The sequence below is a fragment of the Larus michahellis genome, chromosome 4 (genome assembly GCF_964199755.1).
Source record: "Larus michahellis chromosome 4, bLarMic1.1, whole genome shotgun sequence".
In the NCBI taxonomy this organism is placed as follows: Eukaryota; Metazoa; Chordata; class Aves; order Charadriiformes; family Laridae; genus Larus; species Larus michahellis.
Window position 1 is genome coordinate 46,508,156 of NC_133899.1, and position 26,423 is coordinate 46,534,578.

At 52.7% G+C, this 26,423-nt stretch overlaps 1 protein-coding gene across 2 annotated transcripts; it reads right to left on the minus strand.

Annotated features, from left to right (window-relative positions):
- Positions 1–1,767: 1,767 nt before the first annotated feature.
- On the minus strand, positions 1,768–25,303 carry TP53I11 (tumor protein p53 inducible protein 11). Of its 2 annotated transcripts, none has more exons than XM_074584329.1 (7): positions 25,142–25,303; positions 6,445–6,806; positions 5,316–5,374; positions 4,745–4,793; positions 4,214–4,310; positions 3,199–3,300; positions 1,768–2,034 (listed from the first exon to the last, which is right to left on the minus strand). In XM_074584329.1, exons 2-7 carry the CDS (start codon positions 6,571–6,573, stop codon positions 1,901–1,903), a joined length of 570 nt encoding a protein of 189 aa, XP_074440430.1. In that variant the 5' UTR covers positions 6,574–6,806; positions 25,142–25,303; the 3' UTR covers positions 1,768–1,900. The 2 variants fall into 2 exon arrangements, with proteins under 2 accessions (XP_074440430.1, XP_074440432.1); XM_074584331.1 differs by lacking the exon at positions 25,142–25,303 and adding an exon at positions 9,658–10,044.
- Between the last annotated feature and the right edge of the window lie 1,120 nt (positions 25,304–26,423).

Sequence of the window (26,423 nt, forward strand, 5' to 3'; positions counted from 1 at the left end):
GTTTCCCTCTTAGAGCCCAACTCTTCCACCTGAACAGGAAGGCTCCTCTTAAATACACGTTTTAGTTGCTCAGTATCATATTTTGGACATGTTGAAAGCAGCTTGGCAGGCGTGTGTTCTTGGGAGGCTCCAGAACTTAGCTTGCTGTTGGATGTTGCCTCTCCATTTGATTTGCTTCTTCGGAAAAAAATAAGTTGTTGTAATGTTTCCTGGTTCAACTATTTCCAATATTTTTGCCTGACAGACATTTTGCATGGCCAATAGGTACAATGCACACAGTGTCCCAAGTTTACGCAGCTGCTTCTAAACGCCAAAAGCACTAACACAACATACAGTAACTACCCACTACCTTCTTCTAACTCTACTAAGATATTAAACAGCAATAGCCGCAGATCCCAGTCTCACCAGTGGCTCAAGGGCTGTTGTTCACACAAGCTCTTCTGTTTGCGTAGGCATCTTTCACTGGGATTTTGGGAAGTCAGCTCTATTCCAGGGCACACTTTGATCCAGTCAGCAGTAGCGCATGAGTAAGAAGTCCAGATCCTGTACACAGACCTTCTGGCTTTAGTTCCATGGAGAGCAAAAAAATGCCGACTCCAGCTGTGGACAGGGATAAGCCCCAAGGAAAGCGCTAGGAAGTAGGGCAGACAAGGCTTTTCAGCCCAGTAGGTGTTGGAGAAACTGGCCAGTGAGTACTAAAGCATATTTAGTCCGTCCTTGACTGAGCTAGAAAAGGCAATGATGTGTTCATACGCCACGCTCCTTGCTGTTCTTCATCCCAGTTACGTATCTTAATGCTACAAACTTTGGTCCTCTCTTCTCAAAGTCAGAAGAGATGTGATGTCTGCACATCAGCAGAGCTGGAACACCATCTCCCACTGCTGGGGCTCATCTCTAGAGGCTGCTCACCAACCCAAGCAGCTGTACTGACGCTCGCTCTGTGCTCTTACTAGTGCTAAACACAACAGCACTCCAGCCCCTGCTTAACTAAAGCATCAGCAGCTCTCTCACACCCACCGCTACTACTACCACCATCAGCACAGCTGCAACTGCAGGAAGCGTTCTGGAGTGAAGGGGACAGAAACTTCACGAAACATCCCAGGCAAGGGGATGTCTTTGTGCTCAATGGGCTATTTCCAATAGCTTCCTTCGCTTCTCAAATACTGTACTTCAAGCTGCTCTGCTGTTCCCGGTGCTGTCCCTGAAAATGGAACCGGCAAGGGGTCTCCCTCTTCTTCTGCTCTATCTCCTGCCAAGCTTTGCACAGCACCCGCTGCAAAGCTACGAAGGGGGTGGCACCTCTGGCGGCAAGGAAAGAAGAGCGGGTTGCAAAGCGCTGAACTTGACCTAGCCCCGTCCAGCCCCCGGCTGCGTGGCCAGTCAGTACTTGCTAAGAGGGGAAGGGGCTGTACACGAGGGCAGACTCCACCAGGCAGGCGCAGGACTTACCGAGGGGAGTAGCTGAGTCCTTCGGCGGGTGCCTCACCGCCTTGTCTCCTCAGGGATTTGGTTTCAATGTGCTGGTCTTATTTTGTGCTTTGTTCCAGCAGGTTCAGAGCCTGTGATCCCATTGGCCAGTTCCCCCTGGGAAACCGGTTCTTTTCCCTGAGCCTGCCAGGCCCGCACCTCCCTGAGCCTTCCTCCCACTGCTCCTCACCACCTCCTGGGGAGGGCGGGGGGGGGGGGGGGAGGCCTACCTGATGCTGCTCCCCCCCCCACATTTCACCTGGCAATGCCACCAACACCGAGTTACACACTGATTCATGCCGGTAAGTGGAAAAGAAGAAAACCACTTTAGAACAAAAAGGGACTAACCAAAAAAAAAAAAGTTATAATTATAACACAAAATTACCGACACAAACCCCCCCTCCCACCCTTCCCATGACAAAAAGCCCAGGATTTAGACTTTCTTGGGACGGCGTCCAACTTGGTAGTAATAATAAATGCTGATGAGGATGAAGAGGACTCGGCTGACCAGGAGGAGCACGGCACCTGTGGTTATCCGGCTATTCTCAACCAGGGAGACAGTGGTAACTGCAGGAGGAGGAGGAGGGAGACAAGGCAGAGGTTGGTGATGAAAAAAAACAAATGGAGACAATAGCACAAAGCTGTTTTCTACTGCCCTCTAACGCAGAAGCTTTCAGCACAGGCTCACACGCAGGCTGAACCCATGGCAGAGGCTCTTCACCAGCTTGATTTCGCAGCCTCGAAGTTAGCCACAGACCCGCGGTCCTCAGAGCTCTCACTTACAGAAACCCTGCTTTAAAGGCAGCCCCACATTCAGACAGCCACAGCCCAAAAAGGTCACTCAAGCAGATGCGAGTTTCCGTCGTGCTCAGCTGTTAATTGTGGAAGCTGCACATGCCTGAGTTTGCTTTGTGGCTTGACCACCTCAGTGCTGATAAACATTTTTCAACTGTAGAAGCATCTACAAAATACGCATAGTCCACACATGCTACCTCTTTTCTGAGCATCTCTTTTTTTTTTTTTGGCTACCAACACAGAGCCTGTATCTAAACCAGCTACCTTACAACACAGATAGTCAGCTACCAATACACACATACAAAAAACCCCCTTCATTGTTAAATATAGACAAGCTCCCTAGAAACAAGCTGAACTCATCCCCCTTTTTAGTGTAGGTTGTAGGCTGGTTTTTTTGTTAGCCCCAGCATCTAGGCAGCCCGCTCCAGGAGATGACCTGTGCTGGCTATGAAAGCCAGGATGTTTTTAGGGAGAAAAATACATGAACTCTCAGAGGGAGGTGTTTCCCTGGCACCTGGGCACCCTTCGGTGAGGAGCCCCAGGCAGAGGTTACTCCATGGGCAAGGAAAAGGAAGAGCAGCTGGCAGGGAAGATGCTCCTGGGGCCAGTTTATCTTTGTAAGTCCTGCAGAGCAAAGGAGCCACCTCCAGCACAAGCCAGATGCAGCACAGGGACAGCTGGGGATCTGTGGGTGGCAGGGACAGTGTCTTCCCATCACCTGAGTCCGCTCTGACTCCCAGGGCCTCACCCCACAACTCCTTCAGCCTGGAGTTTACTCCATCAGACCCGAAGGCACTGCTCCAATTTTGCATTCGGTCCCACCTCCCACTCCGGCTGTCCTGCCCTCCTTCCCCACGGTGGGGGGAAGGCAGGTGGGGTGCACCCCCATCCTTGGGTGTCCTCCCCCCTGCTGGGTGGCTGCTGCTGCTCACTCACCCAGGAACTGCACGGCGAAGTAGCACGCCTCCGTCAGCAGGCTCCAGCGGATAATGACCTTTTCGGCCGTGTAGAGCGCGTTCCACATGATGAGCGAGATACCTGCGGAGCGACAGCGGAGGGCTACTGCCCGCGGGCCGGGAGGGGGGGTCCCCGGGAAGGGGCAGCCCACCCCCGCCTGCCCCCAGAGGCGCCGTCCCGGCCTCCCACGGGAGGATGGAGGGATGCAGGTCCGTGGCCGCCGCATTTCCAGCCATCCCCGCCGGGTGCCGCTGCAGGCTGCGGGAAGGAGCCGCCCCAAGAATGGCACCGCACCCGGGCCGCCTGCCCTCAGGCCCAGCTCCCCCCCGAAAAAAACCAACACGCCTTGCAAGCACCTGGCTGCCCCTTTGGTGCCCTTTGCGGCGTGCCAGCCCCCGAGGGGACCCGGCTGGGCACCCAGAAGGTGCAGCCCTGGCAGCACCAGCGGCCGCAGCGCGGGGTGCGGGGCTTCACAAACCCCGTGTGCTTAATTCCTCCGCTCATTTTCTTCTCCAGACAGTTTCTCTAGGCCCCCCTCACCTTCTTGTCCTCCCGTCCTCCCCCCGGCCCCCCCCAGACCCCTCATATGGGACCCCCCGGGGATGCCGTTGCCTGCCCCATTCTCCCACTCCCACTCCGAGGGTCTGGCCCCAGCGTTAGCCCAGCACCCCGTCTCCCAGCCCAGCTGCAGTCCCCCTCTGCTGGGGCACTTGGGGGGACTCCCCCAGGCACGCAGAGCGTGCACAGCCCTTCTTACCCTGCCTGCAGCGAGCCTGAGCCCCAACTAGGAAAAAGCAGCAGCAGCTGAGCTTCTCAAAATACCTTTTCAAAATACCTCTAAACTAACCATTTCTTTGCTAAGAGCAGATCTTCTGCTCTCTGGCTGCAGTTGTCCTACCGGGCACAGACTTTGACCCCTCCTGACATTTTGGCCTCTCATCCCCTTACTCTGTGGGGCAGCGGCATGCCCCCGGTGCAGCAGCACCACACTCACTGAGGAGGGCTCCTCCATAGAGCCGAATGGGAGTCTTGCTGCTCGCCGATTCCTCATCAAAGACGGCTTCGTAGAGCTGGTCAGGGAATGCGAGGGCCTGGCAGAGGCAAAGGAGAGACTCAGCAGCCTGAGCCATCAAAACTTGCCCTCTTGGGCACCAGCGCTCTGACATCAAGCTTTTATGGGATCAGAGCCACTGACCAGGAAACTGGAAATTAAGGAGGCACAGGAAATATCAGCATGTCAGCTACTGGCTTCACGGCCAGTTTCTGTGGCCAAGGCTGCCATGCCGTGTGTGGTTTATGACCCTGCTAATGAAAACAGATGCCGGTGATGGGAACACACTGCCAAGGACACTGCTAGCAAAGCCCATTACCGAGACACGGTGAGGGCAAAGGCCTCGCAAGAGAAAGTGTCAGCAGCTGCTGTAGGCAGAGGAGGAGGATAAATGCCAGGCGCCAAGGAGCCACGCTGGGGCATCTCTTTGGCAGCCAGGAGCTGGCAGTGCCCAGGACCACATCCCTCACTTACCATGATGGCGACACCAGAAAACATGACGGCGGAAACCAGCTGCCAGACCCTGCGTGGGAGGGAAGACAGAGGACCTGGCGTGAGCATGGGGGCGATCCCATTGCTCACACTTCACGAAGCATTCCTGGCTGCCTGCTTGGTCATCAGCCTTCATCCTCCCTCCTGGCTCTACCGAGGCAGCCACAAGCCTCCCGCAGGAGGACTCAGCTCCCCACAGCTCCAGCTTCAGCATGCATACTCCCTTACCCAAGCAGAGGAGGGAAATGACCCTGACAAGAGGGTGGCACAGATGGGGCTCCCCAGAAGACACATGAGACCAGGAGCTCCTCCAGCCCCCACATGGCCCCTCCAGGCTCCCAGCACTTGCTGTGGGACAAGAGCTTGAGGGTCTCAGGCTGATTTATGGGGACAGAAAGCAGAGCTGATCTGGTCCTGCGGCCCCCGAGAAGCCCCTGCTGGGAGCAGTGATGCTGGTGCAGCAGCAGCGCTGGAGTCAGCGGCCAGAGCTGTCTGGGATGCCGTGGCAGAGGGCCCTCCAACGACCCAGCTCCAAGGTGGCCCAATATCTTACCTGAGCCCCAGCGGTTCCCGGACAGCAAACTTAATTTCATTTCCCAGTACTTGGCTAATCTGAAATTCAAATAAAAGATGTAAGGTGACTGAGCAGACCCTTCCCCAGCCTTTAGGCAGTATTCACCAGCCGAAAATTGCATACCTAACTCCATGTGGGAGTTTATCTCTAAGAGAGCTGGAAGGAGGATGAGGACAAGGGATTCATCTGTGATCCCTTGGTCCCAACGCCTGATGAAGGCTGCCTTGATTTCCATCAGGAACTGCAGCCTCAGCTGCTCCTGTACTGGGATCAGCCACGTGCAGCATGGGGCTGGGGCAGCGTCAGCATTAACTCTTCTCTTACCTATGTGAGTAGGGAACTGTCTCCTCCCAGGTGTGACCTGCATGTCACACCCCGATGGAGCACAGGCTCCAGCAGAGCCCTCGGGGCGTCACAGCATCTGTCCCGTTCTCATGTTCACTCTGCCCAGGGCGATGCCCCAAACCACGTGGATGGGAGGGCTACACAGATCAGCAACATGGAAAGATACTGGGGAACCTTTTGCTTGCAGAAAGCTCTCAGAGAGCTCAGTTCTACTCCCCACATGCAGGCAGAAGCCAGGCAATGCCCTGCCAGCAAGTCCTCCAGAGAGCATCCAGGACAGGGCTCCTGCAGAGCTCACCCTTGTCCTCCAGCTCTGGTATTTCACTGAAACAAGTAGTTCTTCTGCATTTCAGGCCTCTTCCGAGAGGCACTGCAGCATCCCTGCTTAACTCACGCTCCTACGGCACCGGCTCCAAGCTAGCTCATGGATGTTTCAGCAATACAATTTCCGGAATGCATTAAAGCAACTTGAGGGCAGAGCTCGCCCTGTTACCAAGAAAAGCAGTTTCGGACAGCTTCTGTGTTCCCAGAAGGCTGCATAGTCCATCACTGCTCAAAGGCATCATTGCTTGTGCCACCACAGCCTTCACCCCTTGCTTTACAGGAGCCCTGTGGAGCTGTGAGCCCTGTTTTTGCCACAGAGGCTGTAGAAGTTAGATGCTAAAAAAAAAAACAACAAACCCCACACCACCTCTGTTTGCCCAGGCAGAAGGTCTCTTTTCTATCATTATTGCACAGGCGCTTCCCTCACCCCTGCCCTCACCTTTGAGCGATGGACCTCGCCGTCATCATCCTCCCCGCCGACCCCCAGGATCTTGCGCGTCTTCAGCCTGCTCACCAGGTCGGTCTGGCTGTGCTTCTTCATCAGCGGCGGGGGCTGCTTCGCCGCCATGGTGGCCCTGGGTTGCGAGGCAGCGCAAGGGGGTGCGGGAAGTGGCTCTGCCGTCACATGAAATTTCACGAGGTTCAGGGGGGGCAAAAAAAAAAAAACCCACAAAACACCACAAAATCTTCCCGTTAGGCCGGCAGATGGCTCCTCATGCTCCCTGGGCAGGGAGCCCTGGCAGCGGGGCCAGCCCCAGCTACGAGCGGCTCATCTCAGGGTGATGCTGCCGTCCCCGGGATCTGCGGAGGGAGACAGGAAAATCAGAGCAGTGTGGCTTCAGCGTGGACATTTAGCTGTAAGTGCTTCTGACATACAAACCATACTCCGACCCATCCCAGGATGAGGCAACGCTCAGCGGTACCTCTTTGCTGTTTCCCAGATTAGGGGAATTAAACGCTTCCCAGACTAGAGAAATTGAAGAAATTAAGTGTTGCTTTGTCTTGTCTTTCCCCATGCCATACATCACAACCTTCAGCTGCCATTCGAAGCCAAATACCACACAAGTCCCAGGTATTTGTTTGTGCCCCCCCAGATGCTACACGCCCCACGTTGTGCCAGAACACACCAGCTCCTGAAGCCAGAAGCAAGATTTTCCTTGAGGATATGTTACTTTTCTGGGAAATGGAATATGATGGCAACTAGAAACTTCAAATACTATCTGGGATAAGAACAAGAAAAAAATAACTGACAGAAGCTATGGTGGAAGAGGTCACTTCTGCCTTGGCATGGTGCTATAAAGGTGGAGGTGTTGAGTCCCATGAAATGACTTTATCATCCTGCAATCATAAAACCCTGGAAACCCTCAGTTCAGGAAGTCCTTCCTTCCAACTGGTCGTCATTTCATCTTGGCTCAGCTGAACACAAACACGTTTTTCCCATTTCCCACTTCACCCTCCCAGAGACCCTCAGATGAACCCCCAGAAGCACCAGGCACAGGGAATCCAGCCCAGGCAAGCACGGGGCCTGAGCACTGGCAGCCCCGCGGCCCGGCCGAGCCTTCCCACAGCTAACCCAGGAGAAGAGAACTTATGCTTGTGCCTAAAGAGTTCACGAGCCTTTGGGGAGTAATGAAATGAGGTGCTGGTTATTTTGGCACCGTGCACGAAAGCGTTGTCCCGCTGCTTTGTGAGGGATTTCCCCCCTCGCAGGAAAACCTGTCCCTGTGGTTGCCCAGACGAGAGCGGACAGTCGTGTCTGCAAGCGCCCAACTTTCTGTGAAGCAAAGCTAAGAAAGAGGTCTGGCTGGGACAGCGCGAAGACTGAATCCTGTGATCAAGGGTTTAACAGGACCCTTTCAGCAGGCCACAGGCAAAATGCTTTTCAGCGAGCCCGTTCAGCTACTCAGGGATTTGTAGGTGCTTCTTTTGGACTGCAGAGGGTTTTATTTTATTGCCCTTTTTTTTTTTTTTAAGAAAAATCTTTTTCCACTGAATAACTAAGCCCAGGTTCCTGCAAAGGCAGCACAGAGCCAGATGCAGCAGCCAGGGTCTAGAAATACTTCAGAAGAGGGACAACAGAAAACAACAGCTCAGGAGGAAGCTGTATACTTATGCCGACACTCGAGCACAAGGCAAGAAGCTCAAGAGGCAGCTGCTAGTAGAAAAGTTTGAAAGATTCATCATGTCTGGAGCTTGCTGACCCAAATTGTCACAATAACTTGTGGGTACTCAAATCTAGATAATCTGCACACAAAATCCACCCCAAAGCTAGAGTGATATGTCAAAATGAAAAGCTTTACCTCTTTTTGATTTATTTTATTACAGTTTCTGCACTCCTTTCTGCTCCCGGCAGACCCAGACTCAGCAGCTTGGGTGCTGAGTGGCCTCCCACCAGGACTGCACTGCCGCCAAAACCAGAGAAGACCTCTTGCTGTGGGATTTCTAGCCCAGCGTTTTCTGATCAAAGCTATCCAGCCCAACCTTGAAGCAACACCCCTCTGATGAACGCTCCTCTCCTGGGCCAAGCCTCAGGAGCACTCCAAGGCCATCCCACATCCCTCACCTGGCCCAGAGCAGCTCCTGGGACATGGGGAAGACAGCCCTGGGACACAGGCTGACTGACACACAGTGCCTAAGGTATGCCACGCTGTCAGAAGGACCCTCGCACCCCTCTAAAAGTGCTGGGTACTTCTTCGGCCACTCTCCCTCCCCTGCACGCTTCAGCAGAGAGCAAAGCAAAGTCTTTCCAAGATGACTTGCTAGCGGAGGGAAAAGTCTGGCAGATGGCCTGAGCAGCAGCACCAAAGCCCTCCCCAGGGATGAGGGGCTTGCTGGTCTTGACAGGACCTGGGGTGCTGAGCGTGCCGGGCACACCAGTCGGCACCTCTGGATTCTTCCTGGTTACTTGCTAGGGAAAGCCTGCTGCCCACACCTTCTGCTCTGTCCTCATGGTCAGAAATGGCTGGGGAAGGGAAGATGGGACAGGAAAAACAAAGGAAAAAAAAGAAAGAAAAAGAAACAGAGAGAGAGAAGAGAGAGAAGGGCAGGGGGGGAGGGAAGAGAGAGAAGAGGGGTTAAAAAGAAGGGGAAGGAGAAAACATCTTCAGGTCTACAGAATCTCTCCTGAGGGCAAGAATCAAAGGACGACGGTGGGGGCTGAAGGGGAGACTCCATGACTCACCGATGAAGACTGCAATGAACAGCTCTCTGGCTACAGAGGCAGTTTTGCAACTCTGACCACAGGCCAAAAGATCAAAATTTGCCTTCATCAGTTGTCTCGCCAGTTGCTGTCAGGGCAGGAGTTGGTGGAAATTTATCCACATCATCATTAGTGCTGCTCTCCCATTAAGATTTTCCACTGATTTGTGGTAAGCCACTGTCCAAGCGCCGGGACAACACAGGCCAGATAAAAGTGCCAATAAAACAATCACCGAAGGCCATTCTGGTACATAAAAATACACTCCCACCACACTAAGCACAACTACGGCATGGCCCCGCAGCCAGTCCCACGTCTCATTATCCCCATCTTCCAGAGAAAGAGCCCGTTTAGCGAATACCGAATATTAATGAATAATGAGCTAACGAATGCATTAGTGCTAATTCAGTGACATTCAGATAGAAGATGCCGAGGATTTGAAAGCGTTATACTTACATTAATGTATGCTGACACACTGACAATTTACGGGATGTTTTCTATTAGCCCATGCGTTTTCAAAGGGGAACCTCCACCTCCTCCTCCTCCCGCGATTCTTTTCTCCTTAAGCCGTTTCCTGAGCATCCCAGGGGCTGCGCAGATCAATCACCATAAACAGGCAATTCCTACTCCCCGACACAGCTCTCAGTGATGGGCAGTGCCTATGTGCAGTTGAAAGAGGTTTTTTTTTTTTTCCTCCAAAATCCTTTTTCTTTGCAGGCTCCTTTCAGTATCTATTCCCTTGCTCAGCCATTCAGCATACTGCACCCAATTTTGATAGCGACCGCTATCATGGTGCAAAGAAACCTCACTGGTGCCACGCTAATGATAGCTCAATCTCTCCCCACCTCCACACCTCTTCCCCCAGCATCTCTGCTTCCCTCCCGGTGTCTGGAGAGAAGAGGAGCTCTGCAGCACGGGAGAGGGGAGACTCAACCACACACGCGACGACGCTGCAGCAGCCAGAGCTGCGCACCCATCGAGGGAGGTGCACAGGGACTGCAAGAGGGGAACTAGACCCCGTTCTCACATGCACCTGACTGCCTGGAGCTTCAGAAAGCCACTGCCGAGCAGCTGATGGGTGCGAGGACATGGCTCCCCGGGTGGCCCCAGGGACAGGGCTGCTACCTATTGCTTAGCTGGACATTGTTTCAGTGGCACTGCCATCCACGGTGCAGCCTTTTTTTACCTGACAAAGCAGAGCTGCAGAAAATGAACCAGAGTCAAGCCAGGATAATGGGTAAAAAGGTTTACACGTTTAAGCTGGCCACAAGTTTGCTGAGCTCTATCACGTTCAGGCCAGGGAGACGACTCTTGCTGTCCTATCAGGCTCTAGTTTTAGGTTTTCCGAGTCTGAGACTACTCAGCATCTTTGATCTGTTATGCCAAAGAGTTAACCAAAGGTGCAGTGGATGTATGTCATAGAATGGTTCAGGTTAGAAGGGACCTTAAAGATCACCTAGTTCCAACCCCCCTGCCATGGCCAGGGACACCTCCCACTAGACCAGGTTGCTCAAAGCCCCATCCAGCCTGGCCTTGAACACCTCCAGGGATGGGGCATTCATAGCTTCTCTGGGCAACCTGTTCCAGTGCCTCACCACCCCCACAGTAAAGAACTTCTTCCTAATACCTAGTCTAAATCTCCCCTCTTTCAGTTTAAAACTGTTACCCCTTATCCTATCACTCCACTCCCTGATAAAGAGTCCCCCCCCATCTTTCCTGTAGGCCCCCTTTAGGTACTGAAACGTACCTTTAGGTATGTCCTTTCTAACAGCCTAATAGGGTACTTGCCGTGCCTAAGCACCTTTCATGGACCACAGGTTGAGAACCACTAGTAAATACGAAGCAGCAGCACTGTGCCTTTGCAGTACTGGAGTTCCCCCCAGGAGGGGAGGTCTCCAGCACTGTGGCAGCACAAGGGGGTTCACACATGAAAGGGGCACCCAGGTCAGCAGCTGCGCTGTACCCAGCTCTCACAGCCGGGCTGGTGCCCACAGCATTTCTCTTGCAAGGCTCTGGCAGCCATAACACATTTGTCCAGCTCTTCTGCTGTTTCTCCAGGCTCTGGCATTCCTGTTTTTTTCTCAGTGAGGACAGCACCGGGTCCATAGCAGCTGCTCTGGACCCCACATCTACTCAGCCACAGAGACATCGAGAAAGCCTGGGCTCAAACACATGGGCAGGGCAAAGAAGAGAGGTGGTGGATGCACAGGTCAGAGAAGTCATACGAGAGTAAGAGTAGCCAGAGAGGGAAAGATAACTTTTTTTTTTCCTAAGAGTCTCCATCTCCGGAGACATTCAAAACCCACCTGGACGTGATCCTGTGCACAACCTGCTCTAGGTGACCCTGCTCTGGCAGGGGGGTTGGACTAGATGATCTCCAGACGTCCCTTCCAACCCCATTCTGTGATTTCCACATACAGTTTTCAATGTTTTCACTAACAAAGTATCTCAATGTCTCGCAATCTCACCTTACTACAACCCTGCACCTTCGGGACAGATGATATCCACACTTTGGAAACACCAGTTGATTAAGGACAGGATCCACAGATGTACTAAGTACCCTGGCTCTTGAAAACATTAGGCTGTTGCCTCATAGAGAGGGATCTAAGACTCCTTTTCCCACACACACATATATGAAGGGTCAGCCTGCGCACTTCTACATGCATAAAATCTCTTCGTAAAAAACCTCAGACTCTGAAATCCCAAAGGATGAGGTAAATCCCCCCCGCGTCTAACCCAACAACACACAACAGCCACAATGCATCTTTGTGCATCCTATCCAAACGGCCTAATAAAAGTTTCTCCAGGAAGACCAGGGTAGAGCAGACCCCCAGCCAGAACTCCCCATGTCCCAGGTAACTACCAAGACACAGCTATATTCCGACGATGTGTGCCTGCAGCCCAGAAAGTCAGTCATATGCTGGGCTGCATCAAAAGCAGTGTGGCCAGCAGGTTGAGGGAGGTGATTCTGCCCCTCTACTCTGCTCTGGTGAGACCCCACCTGGAGTACTGTGGCCAGCTCTGGAGCCCTCAGCACAGGAAAGACATGGAACTGCTGGAGCGCGTCCAGAGGAGGGCCACAAAGTCGATCAGAGGGCTGGAGCACCCCTGCTGTGAGGACAGACTGAGAGAGTTGGGGTTGTTCAGCCTGGAGAAGAGAAGGCTCCGGGGAGACCTTTTTGTGGCCTCTCAGTACTTAAAGGGGGCTTATAAGAAAGACGGGAACAGACTTTCTAGCAGAGCCCGTTGCAATAGGAGAAGGGGTAATGGTTTTAAACTGAAAGAGAGTAGATTTAGATTAGAGATGAGGAATACATTTTTTACAACGAGGGTGGTGAAACACGGACACAGGTTGCCCAGAGAGGTGGTACACACCCCGTCCCTAGAAACATTCAATACCAGGTTGGACGGGGCTCTGAGCAACCTGATCTAATTGAAGATGTCCCTGATCACTGTAGGGGGAGTTGGACTAGATGACATTTAAAGGTCCCTTCCAACCCAAACTATTCTATGATTCTATTCTACGATCCACGCTGTATTTCTGCAACTGCACATCCCCAACCCACGGTGACTGAACCAGCTCCCTGCCTCGATTTCTGTCCAGAACAGAGATCTAGGTGATTAGGACCTCTTGGCCACCAGCCAGAGGTCCTAAGTCCATCACTATCCCCATCTCCCAGTGAATTTCTTTCATGCCAGCTACAGCACACAGCTTTGCACACCATGGGCTAGCAACACATCTTAAAACAACAACAACAGAATAATTTGCATTTTTTTGCTGGGAGGAATATATTGTCACCCATGCCCTGGATGAGGGGTCTAAGTTCTCCACCCTAGAGAAGAGAAATGCTCCTAAAGCAGTTTCTGCAGGTCAGGAAGCCTCAGCGACCTGCAGGGAATGAAACTTGATCAAGCCAAAAATAACCTGATGCTCAGCCAGTAAAATCAATTAGCACTCAGCCACCACAGCAGCATAATGTGGCTGCTGCTCCCACTCAGTTTGGCACAGTCTGTACACCTAAGCAACAGGGATACTTCAGATTTATCACCTGAAACAAGCCAGGTACAGAGGACTCTCTTCCCACATAAACACCAGCCCTTGCAGTACAGAAGGCTCTTTGCAACACCAGTAGGAAACACATCCTGCCAGAGGTTCATTCCCACCTCTGCCACAGCCCTGCTGCTTCCTTAAGCAACTCCAACAGGTACAGGGACACTGTGTCATCCATAGGGAAAAACCTACCAACCTAGACAGCAGAACTCCTACACACAATGAAAAGGCAAAGCAAAGCCCTAGGTCAAAAGGCATCTTCACTGGGTGCCTCCTGATCACCTCCTCCAGACAAGCCAGAGGAAACCTCAAAACCCAAACCACCTGTGATGCACAAAGAGTCCCCTCAAGCATGTCCAAAGCTCACCCTACAGGTTAGACATGGCCAGACACAGCCAGGCACCCTCCAACACTCTTCGTGAGCAGTGCAGAGCTGGCCCTGGAGCCACCACCTGCAAGGTGGTGACACCCTGTGCCTAATGCGGCTCCAGCAACCACAAACGCCATGGATGCGGCCAGCATAGCCGCTCAGCTGGGGGCAACCTATTGGGGAGGTAAAGAGTTAATTTGAGTTACTTACCCTGTTACCACCGCAGGCAGAGAAGGACATCCAAAGCCTGCTTAGCCTTTCCCACACATCCCTAGGGATGCATCCCCTGGGCAGGCTCAGCCCCTGCGCCCTCCTCCATGCAGCGTTTCTCCTGCAGCCCCAGCTCTCCCGCTGCCCCCAGGCTCCCTGTGGCCATAAAAACATCCTCCCCCAAGAAGCACCACGACCCGGGGACCAAGCCGTACCTTCTGGGAGGTATGGCCCAGCTGAAGGATTTTATTGCCCATAGGTTTCAAATTTCCTTTTGCAGAGAGCACAGTAAAGTTTCTTTCCGTGTCACAGGATGTGTTATATAGCAATCAAAAGCTGCGAAGTGCTCAGTTTCCCCAGAACAAGATAAAAAAGCCCTGTTGCTCTACTAGTTTCTCGAACGGGAGCTATAATTAAACATGGCGACCACACTCCTACCACCTGCAGCAACACGCCAGCCCCTCCATGGTGAGCAAGTGCACCCAGGCTTCACCTCCAGGGAGAAGTGGCAGCCTGCCCCCCGCCGCAGCCGGCAGGCCGGTCTGCAACACGCTGAACATGCTCGGTCAGGCACCCGGCACGGCGACAGCAACCGGCACACACAACACCCCACAGGTGGGACACCTGGCCCCACCACAGACACGCTGCACATGTCTCAGTGGGCTCCTGAGACGGGGAATGAAAAGACTTCACATTTCATCCACCACAGGCATGCTTGGCCATACTATCCAGCCTTCTCAAGTCGCCCATCCCTTGCTGCTGAGGAGTGTTTTGGCTGCAAATACAAAGGACACAAGGTACAATCTGCTGCTTCAGTGGCTCCCATCTGTATCACTTACATATGAGTCCCTGCCCTCCGTCATCCTCCTCCCCGCTGCGGAGGCTCTCAGCCAGGCCAACCGCAGCAACCCATCACCCCAAAGCTGCCCTCGCTCTCCCCAATGGCTTGGACAGCCGTGTCCCAGCCCCAGCCCACAGCCACCACCCAGCCCCTCACCTTCACCCTGGACGGCCACCACCGAGCAGCCAAGTTTCCCCGGGAGCTGGGAGGATGGAGAGAGAGAAGGAAATAAGACATATTGGGATCGGGTGCTGTTTTTCTTTAAGGGCATTAGAAGAGAAGAATTCCTCTTTGATTCCTCAGCTGCCTTAGACAGGTGTTTGTGGGAGACAGTCCCAGAAACTTAGCGGGCCATCTGTCCTGCAGATGATTTCTACAGGGAAATGTTAGAAGGGAAAATAAAACCCATATGCACACACACACAAGTAAAAAGAAAAACCAAAAAACAAAAAACACCAAAAACCCAGTAAATCAACTCTTGCTACTGGAAAAGAGCAGCTTTAAAAAGCCAGGAGAGCCCTGCAACCAAACAGGGTAATAAAGGAGGGTTTTTACAAAAAATCTGATGCATCTAAGTATTTCGTCTCCTCTACCTCGCACCTGAGGAATGACACTGGCTCAAAGAAACTCTATGGCAAGTAACACTGGGACCAGGGAGAAGCCCAGACACAGACCACTGAATACTGGTAAAACAGGGCTTCTTGGCACTTCTTCCCCCAACAACCTCAAACCTCCCCAGATTTTCTTCCCACTGTGCCCCCAAGCACTTGACAATTTCCACTCACAAACCCTCCAGGAAGCCGATGCCCTTTATTCTCAAAATTCCTCCAGCTCCATCCCTTTCCAGAATTCAAAAGGAAATTGTAAGAAATTACAATCTGGGAGATTTGGTTCCCTCACTCACACACAAGCACAACGTCCCTCTGTATACCGTCACTGGGATGGTGATTTCAAAGCCATTCCTGATGGGTTCTCCCCCAAAAGAAGATGAATTACATCTCCAGCAACATTATTTTTTTATCTGCAGTCAAATAACCTACCCAGCGCAATGCAACTATCGCAATTTCTACACTATCCACATGTCTACAACCATGAAATGGAAGATGAAATGAATAAGGCTGTGCCACTCCAGCACCCCAAAAGCAGGTTCCTGACCTGTTTCAGAGGTGGATTTGCATCCCCAGCCTGAGAACAGCTGCTGCAGGACGCCCCAGCATCATTAGATTTTTTTCTTCCATTTCTGTAGAAAACAAAGGGTTCTTCTTCTCCCATAGCCTGTCATGATATGACCAGATGTGCAGTCTAGGCACACACAAAGAGGGGAAAAAAGGGCGGACGAATAAATTTGCATTAAGCAGGGAGATTGCCTTTTGGTCTAGCTAGGACACTTCCTGAGTCCCAGGCACACAGGCAGCCACACGACTCACGCCTCTCGTCATGCAAGCAACAAGATTTGCTTGTTCGACAGAGAAGTTCTGTAAACCAGGCCTGATGTGGAATGGCCCGAGTGACCATCAGTCAACAGCGGAGTCGTCACCAACCCTATGTTATAGAGCATTTCCCGTATTACATGCTCACATCCACTCAATTCTGTATGAGCATATTATGCTTTTATATATATATATAAAAATTATATAATTTATAACTAATAAGAAATTATATATTAATAAATCAAGTCTATATTATTTTTCTATAAATACATAAATAAAAGCTACAGTTTGATGTGTGTGGACCTACGTTGGGTCCCACTGCATGGCAACAGTCTCCCAAGACTGGTTAATAAAGACCATTCAGGCTGCCAGATCAGATGAGTATTTTGGCATTTACCCATATTTTAGTCTCAGGGGAGAGAAGCCACAGGGAGCAGTTTGTCCCAGATGCCCTCCTGGGAGATGTCAGCCAGGAGCTTGACTCCTGCTTCTAGGTTAACCATTTACTGTGCTAGAGACCGATACCACTTTTCATCTCTCGTCCCTGGGCTACCACCCTACACATCACTTGCACCCATCTCCTGCAGCTTGGGAACACGTTCTCACTTCCTCCCTAAACAATTTGCCAATATTAAGCCCTGCTTATTTGCACACAATTACAACTCCAGGTTTATCACTCCCTCGTGGCTCCTTAGACTCGAAATAAGCACAGACATGCAGATGGGCCCGGGGAGCTGCTTAGTAGGAGGCCTCCCAACAAAACACATACTTCAACTACTTGGTAGCCTACTCCCAAGTGGCAAAAAATCTCCCTCTGACACCTCAGCGGTTTCTATAGCAACAGGTTAATGCTAAAAATGTGAGATGCAAAATTCCCCATGTTGGGCAAACAGGAGCTAGAAGGACAGATTTAGAAGAGCGAAACTTCTAAATAGCTGCTGACAGAGCTAGCACAGCCTCTGCTGATTCACGAGTTGGCAGCAAATCACCTTAAAAGAAATTCCTCGCAATCTGCTAGTGGGGCAGCCGGTGGTGCATGGGGATGTGTTTGTGGAGCATCAGACTGCAGCATCCCCCGGAACCAGGAGGAGCCACAAGTCTCTCCTGCAGAGAAGCACTTGGAAGTGAAACCAGCTGTTTTCAGGAACAGAACTACAGTCCAGCATACAGAATAGCAAGCCTGAAAGCCAAAATACTAGATTACAGGTTTGGCAGTGGTGCTGCCCCTCCGTGCAACCCAGACCAGCTTATTTAACCTCTCACACCTCATTTTTCCCAGCTGTATATGAAAAGTAAACCTACTGCCCAAGTTCACATGGGTTACTCTCAGCAGGTACAGCATTTCAAAGGCGACTGCCTGGGCACCGTACCCCACCAGCGCCAACTGCCTGCTTGTGATACCCCATGCTGCTGAGGAAGGCTATGGGCGCCCGTGCAGCACTCGGTTCATTACACACGATGTGTCAGAGGTAGAAATGCCCTTCCTGGCCCCAGCAACAACCAGCTTAGCATGACATCAACTTCTTCTGTCTGTCTTCATTCCCTGCTGGCAGCAGAAAGCACTGTGGCAACCTTGGGGTGAACCTCACATCAATACCGCCTTTGCGGACGCACTAGAAGCTCTTGGAAGATCCCCCTGGTCAGATTAAACCCACATGCGTAAAACCAAAGCGGCCACAGCTGAGCGCGGTGCCACACAGGGGAGGAAGGTGGGGGGACCCCACCGCCCCACCAAGAAGCCATCATTTTTGCCAGCGTGGTTCTCAGGTCGAACAGCTCTGAAGAACCCACAGGCTTTCACCACAAATGCTGCACCCACCCACCACAACCCCCGCCCCCCGCCAAGGGGCTGATACACACCTGACTTTGCTTTTATTTGCTGCTAAATCAGGGGAAAAGACTCTGGGCATGCACGCATGTATGTGTATGTGCACGTTTGTTTATGCATGAGCTGTCAACCCCCGAATTATGCACAGATCAACGAGGCTCTCTGAATTCCCCGACTGTGAATTGCGTGACATTTAATCTCAACCTTCCTTTTGGATTTCATAATGTGCATTATCAGCAATGGGCATTCAGCACACAAGTACCCTTTAGAAAGCTTTCAGCGGAAAAAAGGAAATAATATAAAGAAGATTGAAAAAGACAATGCCTCTGATGGGCGAGAGGTTCTCCAGCTTCCACAAAAGGCCAGTGTATGTGTACTACGAGGATCACACACAGAGAAAAGTCTGTCCCCAGCCCAGAATAAAGGCATTTCACAGGTGGAGAAAGTGGGGCTTGGAAGTGTCAACTATAACACGAACCTATAGTTCTCTTCACCTCCCCCTTTTTGGCAGGGTGAGCCATACCCCAGAGGTGCCTATTTTAGGACAGGATGCATCACCTCCTGCAATGGCTTACCTCTTTCCATAGACCACAGGAGGAGCCAAGAAGATGACTGAGACCAGGTTTTTGATTGCTTTTACATGGATGAGCAAGACAAATTCTTGATCCTTGGAGTTAACTTTTCACTACCCAATTCTAGGCAAACACTGAATCACTTTTGCCCATCTCACAGCATGGAGCTACACTTTGGGATTGTAAAAAAGCGAGACAACAACCTGCAAGGAAAGGGGTTCCCTTCTCTTCTGCTGGGCACAGAGAAGCTATGTCCTAAGTAGACCTGCTGTTATTAGTCACAGCCACAGAGGACACACATCAGCCTAAGGAACTAAAGCAAGCTTTCTCTTTTTATAGCAGAGAGGAGACAAAGGGGGGGACACCAGCATGTGGCATCAACAGCCCTGATGTCAGGGCATATCTGAGAAAAATCGAGAGGGCCCACAGTCAAGGACCTCTCTCCCCATCCCACCTGGCACATGCAAGAGAAGCCTTAGGAAAGAAAGGATAAAGCTACTACTGACTAATCCTTTTCCTTGCCAAACTACACACTGACTCCCTACCTTTGTTTGACTCCTGGTACCCAGGGAGGAAGAGGCAACAGGGGAGCCTGGGAAGCCAAGTGCTAGTGGCACCAGCACTGACAAATCAGGGTCTCAAGCGACCATGGAAAATGCAGAGTTGCCAGATGTCTCATCTCTACTATCAAGGGCTGTTTAAGGACCTCCCCTTGCTTCTGCAATTTTAAGTCTCAGATACTTGAATGCAACAAGCTCCAGTAATATGAGCAACATACAACAGCAGAATGAGTGTGTATACACACACATAGTGCTTTGCTGGTGTGCACATCTCTATCAGCAAGCATACAGCACAGCCTCCTGCTTAAAGTGCTCATGACACAGAAGTGTCAGATTATAGTCCACACTTTTCCTATTGCCTCACCTTCTTGTGCAGTGGTGGCTCTGGGGACTGCAGGCTGGTCTCTTCTCCCCCATGTTCATTGCAAGCACCAGTGAAAGGCGCTTGGTTTGCATGGTGATGTGGAGCAGGGAATAAATTGGCTGGAGAAGATAAGCTCAAGTGCTTTATTATTCCTCTGTCCATCAACCCTCAATCCACCCTACTTGTCCAGAGATTTAAACAGTGGACATTGGAATGGCTCATGGAAGGGACTTGTTGAACTTGGGATGTACAGCAGCTGGGTTTTTGCCAGCAGACAAGGCAAGAATACATTTCATATGCCGCAGTGAGCAAATGGTTGCTGCACCAGGCAGGGTAATGGGAGAGGAGGGTGGGAAGATGCACTAGAGGTGCCTGCTCTTCAGAAGCATGCCAGGTCTGCGCCCAGCACTTCCAGAGACTCCACCAGCAATGCTGGTATTAAAGGCAGCTACATTTCATTCTCACTTACCATGAAAACAACCTGGGAATGCGCAGACAGATGGTCTGAATTCTTCAATTCTGTTTGGCATAGCCTTTGACTCCTGGCAGATTTCCACTACTGCTTTCTGCGAAGCAAAGTTTGAGCGCTCTTTATTGCTATTAAGCAGCTTCTACAGTAAATTTTTTTCCTAGGCCACAAAGAAAATTTTGGTGAAAAGCCAACACCACTCATCGCCTCTGGACTCAGTATGGTGGGTTTTGAGTTTCTCTCTGCAAGGAGGCAGCTCGCATTCCACCTCCTTGGAATATGCAGGGCATTCACCCTGAATAATGGGCCAGGAAGCTAAAATTAAGCAACCAAGAGAGGATTTTGCAGGGACTTAAAGTCATGGACCTCTAAAATGCTTTGTTTCCTGAGAAAACAGCCTGCTTACTGGAACTCCTTTACTGCTGGCAATATGGACACCCATTTCCATAACGCTCTCCTTCCTTATGGCTCCGTGTGGCATGGCAGAGCACCTGTGCCCAGGCTGTGCCCAAACCATCGCCCCTGTGTCCCTCACAGCAAGCCATCATCCCTGCGTCCCTCACAGCTTTGCAGCAACACGGTGGAGGGGACCAGCACGGCTGCTGCCCTGGTGGGGTCCTGCACAGCAAGGCAGGGCCAGACAGGACAGCTGGGGAGGCAGAATTAAAGGCATCTTCTTGTCCATAAGGAAGATGGGGTAGGAAGCACGACGTGCACGGGAAGCTACCTGCTCTTTGTCACCGCCATCTGCATCCACAGCAGGCCCAGCTGTGAGCCCAGCAAGAGACTGCGACGCCCAACAAGGGCTGGAGCGATTGTAGGGCCCAGCAACGGGATTCCTGAAATAACCTCTGTCAGCTGGAAAAGCTTCTCGAGTCCTGCCGTGACCACAAACAAACCGGAGACCAGAGGTTTGTGTTTTGCTCATAAGATGGCACCACTACAGAAGAGCACTTCTGCTGCCATCACGGGTTACTGAATGAACGCGCGCTCAGACAAAAACACCGGCTGAGTCACCCACGGAGTTTCCTGAAGACTTGTGGGTTTTCTCTGTAGGTTTCTTGTTCAGCTGCTGACACGGCCTCAAAACTGTTTACTTTCTCAACCCAGGCAGGATACTTGCTAAAAACAAGAGGGCGGCGAGCCTTTGTGCGCTGCTCTGCCCGCACCTGCCGCCCCGGCCCCTCCGGCCTGCAGCTGAAGTGGTGCCTGATTTTCATAAGAAAAGGAGGGATTTTCCTCCTGTCCCCAGCAGCAGGCAGCTGCAAAGGGGACTGCCCGATGGCTAATCTCCCTAGAAAACACAGAATCCCTTCCAACAAAGAATTAGGTTGCCATTCGCCAGTATTATCTGACGCTCCTCTGTGTGCATCTCCCGCTACATTGACTCGTACTGCTAATACAGTGCCCCAGGAGACCCGACTACCCAGTCGCCGTTTGATTTATTTCTAACTGGTTTTCTCCACATGCTCTCCTCGGCGCCTTTGATTTAAATTATCTTAATCCAGATGCCTAACAAAAACTTCTAGGAAGCCCTGCAGCAATGGAGCCAGCTCTCGGTCCCTATGGTCAGGCTTCTGGTTTTGGCCCCTGAAAGCGAGCACAGGGTTTGCGTCCATCAGCATCAGCAGAAGCCTCTCACCGTTAGCACTAAACCCAGCTACAATAATTTTGACTATTTCCCCATTTTGGTGACAGATCTCTCTTCCCTCCTCCCCACGACCACAGCAGTGGTCAGTATAAATCTGGGTTAGGGCTTTCTCACAGACTCTGAGGCTTTGGACATCCCTTGGGGTCCTTGGCTTTGCCCTGCAAGATGGCCTGGGTAAAGCAGAGTACGCGGGTTCAACCAAGGTCTGGTATAGGTAAGTCAGGCAAGGATTTCCCCACCAAAACCAATGCACAAACATGCTCAATAAATTCCTAGTTTGCATACAGAAGGATAGAAAGATATTTACAGATTTACCCAACTGAAACACACCCCCCGCACAGGATGAGGGTGAGAAATATACCCACATTCTGAAACCCGGAGGGGAAGTTTGCCACTGGGGTTCAATCAGAGCCCCGGTAGCCAGGGCTGTCGGGCTAGCACGGGCTCCCGCATGGTGGGTCGCTCAGTGCAGACCCTGCGCGTCTCTGAGCCTCATCTTCTCCATCTGTCATCCGGGGGCAGGCACACTAACCAGCACCACAGATGGGCACTGAAACACACTGAAAGCCATTAACCCTTGCAGATGGCAAAGAGCTTCACAAACAGAAGAAACCCAAGACGACCAGAGTCATTTATCATTTCCCCTCACGTCTGAACCATCAAACTGTCTCTGGTTATCGCTGGATTTGTCTTTATGAATGTCTTTCTTGAGCAAGAACTCTTCAAACCTGGAGTGAACTAGTGCTAGCCTGCAATGTCCAGGACAGAATCAAACCCCTATTTTCCAGGGGAAGGCAGGAAGCAATGTGAACAGGGAACACCTGGTCACCTCTTAAGTGTTGTTTTTCCTGGCCTGGAGAAAGTCCCAACATATTTAGGGGCCAGCATTGGGCCTTTTCCTCACAAGATTTGTTTTCACATTCCTACGTCACAAATACAAAACCCAGAAGGTCTACTTTCTATAAATAATGTCCCAGCAGTGCCAAGGTCACCACGCTGTTCCCCCTGGCGCCAGGCCAGAAGCAGAACATAAACAATCTCAACATCTTTCTGGTGCACGTGTGCCTTTTTTTTGTTTCTTCCTGTAGCACTAGGAAGACAGACACCTCCACTCCAGAGTTCCGTTGGTCTCTTCTCACTTTTGCCAGCTCAGAAGAGCCCACAGCTCCACCCAGGACAACATGCAGCCTCCTAGGGCAATCTGGTGGCATGGCGGCCCATCCTGCCTGCAGCAGGGGGAGATAGTCTTGGTGTTGTAACAGCATTTAGCAGTTCTCGTTACAAATTTGGGTACTTACTGGATGAGGCATTACCAAACACATAGCAAGGAACAGATCATGACCTGAACAACCCAAAGTGACACTTGTAACCAGCACATGGAACGATCCCTCCCAGTCCCATACCCTTTTGTGAAGCACTTGGACATGCAGAGAGCTGCAGGACAAGCAAACACCAGCTGCAGATGTACCCTGGGCATTTTGCACACTTCAGCACTTGGTGCTCATTGAGAACAATAGAAACGCATTTCTCTTTGGATCAGGCCACAACCTCCAGGCAGCTCCAAACGGACAGAAAATCCCAGGGCTGAGAGTCTCTGTGGTTTATGCTCCTACAGATCAATGGCCACACACCCCCTCCCAGCCCCCCGATGCAAGTTTTTGGAGATGCTCTTCTGCCCGCATCTCTCTACAATAAATCCTCGCTACAGGCCCGCACGCAGAAGGGATAAATTTCCCTTGAGACTGCATGGCAGACATCATCTCTTCAAGCCTCCTGGTTGGGACAAACCCCCTATCTGGAGAAGAGCTCCCTTAACCTCGCTCTGCATAGCAGACAAGGGAAAAAAAACACAGGGACACATTTGTAAGCAACCAAGTCCCACTCTTCCCAGCTGCCATCAGTACCCAGCCCCTCTCTGCTGAGGGCACCGGGACACCGCAGGTTCACAGCATCCCTTGCAAACCGCTGTCAGGCACCAGGTGTATTTATGCAACCCAGCTGAGATACGGTTAGGGCTAGTTGAGGCGCCTTCATTCCGAGTCTTAGGATCTTGTTTATTTTTGGTTTTTGCCAAAATCTTTCTAAGAAAATTTCCTCCCAGGAGAGACTCCCCTGCCTGAAGCATAACTATTACTTATTTGTTTAAAAAACACTTTCCTCATCCACAGGCCCTGAACGTCATTATTCAGCAGACCTGGCTTTAGTGCAGACAGAGTTACTGAGCAAGTTATTTATGCCAAGTCCAGAATAGCCAGTGCTTTTGCATACTCTGTAGATTCTCATGGCTCAGCTGTACTGGTGGTAACCCTAACGTCAACAAGGCTTTGGTTGCTGCTGGCATTTATAACTCCCAGCCTCTGCAGACAGAGGAGATGGATTGAATGGTACCTGTTTAATCACTTGCAGCTCAGGCTTTGCTGGCCCAGTCTCTCGGGCAGCTGCAAGAAGGATGGGGACATCGCTCAGGTAAGGGAAAGGCTCGGTGGCCTCCAGCTCCAGGCAGTGCTGGGGCAGGGCGAGGAACAGGCACTGAATAAGGTGCTGTTTCTTTCTCAGCCTGGTTTGCTCAGTCGGAGCTGTACTCACCTGGAAAGCCCAAGAGCTGCTGCTGCTCTGGACAGAGCAGCGCACCTGCTCGGCTGGGACAGCCAGGCCCCGCAAGTGGCACAGCAGACGTGCAGAGACGGGCGAGTCCCCAGGCAGGGATGCAGAGCCCATGAGAGATCTCTCATCTCGCCTTCCCTCTCTGCAATGACAGGGCTCTGTCCCGTCTCCTCTCCACGACTCCCTCCTGCATTGCTGCTGCAGCTCTCTCACCCCATCCTTCTCCCTCCATCCCCAGACCAAATACCATCCCGTCCCCCACGGCCAAGCCCTCCCTGCAGCCAGGGCTCCCCAGCACACCTACAGGGCTGCATCCCATGGGAGAACGGCCATGCCAGCCTCCCTCATCCCAACCCCAGGCACCGTTCAGCTACGTAGGCTAACATCCCAGCCCGCGCAGCGATCAGGACGCAGCCTCCCCTTTCAGGCACCTGAGGCACCCATGTGGGGACACGGTCCTCCTGTGACTCCTCCCAAGCAGAAAAGGATGGGCGCTTCCAGGAAAGAAGCGAGATGGGACCCCAGTCTTTGAGCAGAGTGACAACCAGGAGAAAGCCCTCACCACAAAGCTACCAGCCAAGGGACCCACCTGCGCACCACCTGGCAGGGCGACACGGCTACTGTCCCCCCACCCCCATGCCTCCGGGTAACCTGCCACTCTCCCACCAGGATGCAGCGCTCCGGCCACCCCACCCGGGCCACGCAAAGCCAGGACGGAGACGGTCCCACCGCAGCCGTGTGCGGCCAGAACAAGGGCTGCTCCCTCTCCTGCCGCCCCTGTTCCTCCGTCCATCCATCCATCCGTGCATCCATCCCCCGCCCGTCTCCGAAGGGACGCCCGGGAGCGGGGGCCGGCCGGTGGCTGGCAGCAGCGGGCTCCCGCGGGGCGCACGGCCGCGGGGGGGGGTGTGTGTCCGCGCCCCCCATCCCCCCGACCCGGGTCCCCGAGACGGCGGCGGGGAACGCCGGCGGGGCTCGCACGGTACTCACCGCTCTAGCGCACGTCCCGGCGGTGGCGGCGGGGAGGGGGTGTCCCGAGGGCTCGGCGCGGCTGCCCCATGGGCAAAGCAATCCCGGGCGGTGGTGGCGGCGGGGGCTGCCGGCCGGCGCCTCGCAGCCCGCAGCCGGCCAGACTGAGCCCGGCCTCCGAGCGGCGCCGCCTTTACCGCGCCCGCCCGCCCCGCCCGGGCCGGCCCACGGCGGGCGGGACCCGCCGCCGCCACCGCCCGCCCGACGGGGCGGACCCGCCGCCCGCCCCGCCACCGGTACCGGCATCGCGGTACCCCGCGGCCGGGGCGGTGCGGGGGTTACCTGTGAGTTTGGACGTGGGTTCTGTGTGGCTTAGATGCAGGTGAGGCGTGGGCTGCCCCCGGGGCACGGGAACAAAGAGCAGCGTCCAGGGGCTTGGTTCCTGGGAGGGAAGGAGGGGCGGGGACGGGGGGTGGGGGTAGGGATGGTGTTCAAGAAAATAAATCAGTGCCTGGGAGCAACAAAAGGCTCCTCGCCGCACCCATCCTTTTGGGAAGCTGCCAGAGGGGAGCTTCGTGGATGCACCTTCAGAGGGCTGGGGGGAAGGGAGGGCCGGTGGCAGGGATTGTCCCAGCCCTCCTCGGCCGTTCTGGTCATGGGCACATGGTTTGGAGGACTGTTCTACAATTCCCTGTAAAAGGCAAAAAAGAATAAACGTGGGCGCAGGGAAACACACTTTTTTTCCAAGTGAGTTCGTGCAGAGTCAAGCAGAGCTTGGCTCTGCTTCTGCACAGGGAACTGCAGGGCCAGTCCACCCCTGCCAACCTCAGCCAGAGCCTGTCCTGGAAGAGGCTGGCATCACTAGGTCCCTCTGGAGAGATGCTTGGAGAGCAAAACGAGCGTCCTGGCGTTTAATGTTGCAGTTAGTTCAGGCCAGCTGAGATTGTAATGAAAGAGCATGGCAACGTGGTAAACAGCAAACATCGGGGGCAATTAGAGCACAGAGGGGTGGCACTGGAGCAGGGGGAAGCTCCAGCTCTGTCCCGATGCCACTCCTTGGTTTTCTGAGTGAGGTTTCTGGTGTATTTGTTTGACCCAGCTCATTTCGCTGATCTGGTTTGGAGGTTTGGAGGAGGACAACATGCCCTGGTGAGGCACAGGGAGAGGGAAGCAAAGAGAGACAGGATGGGGTGAGAACCTTTCAACTTGCTTTAACCCTGTGGACAAACCCTAATGAGGAGCCACATCCTGAAGCGTCTGGTGTGATGAGGTCATTGCAAACACAAGGGAGCCCTTTTAGAAA

Bases quoted from the DNA above. Each gene is read 5' to 3' on its own strand.
- TP53I11 (XM_074584329.1), bottom strand. From the start codon at position 6,573: ATGGCGGCGAAGCAGCCCCCGCCGCTGATGAAGAAGCACAGCCAGACC. The intron at 4,311-4,744 runs GTAAGTGAGGGA...TGCCTCTGCCAG, and splicing joins TTTCTGGTGTCGCCATCATG to GCCCTCGCATTCCCTGACCA. The intron at 3,301-4,213 runs GTGAGTGTGGTG...GTCGCTCCGCAG, and splicing joins CTATGGAGGAGCCCTCCTCA to GTATCTCGCTCATCATGTGG.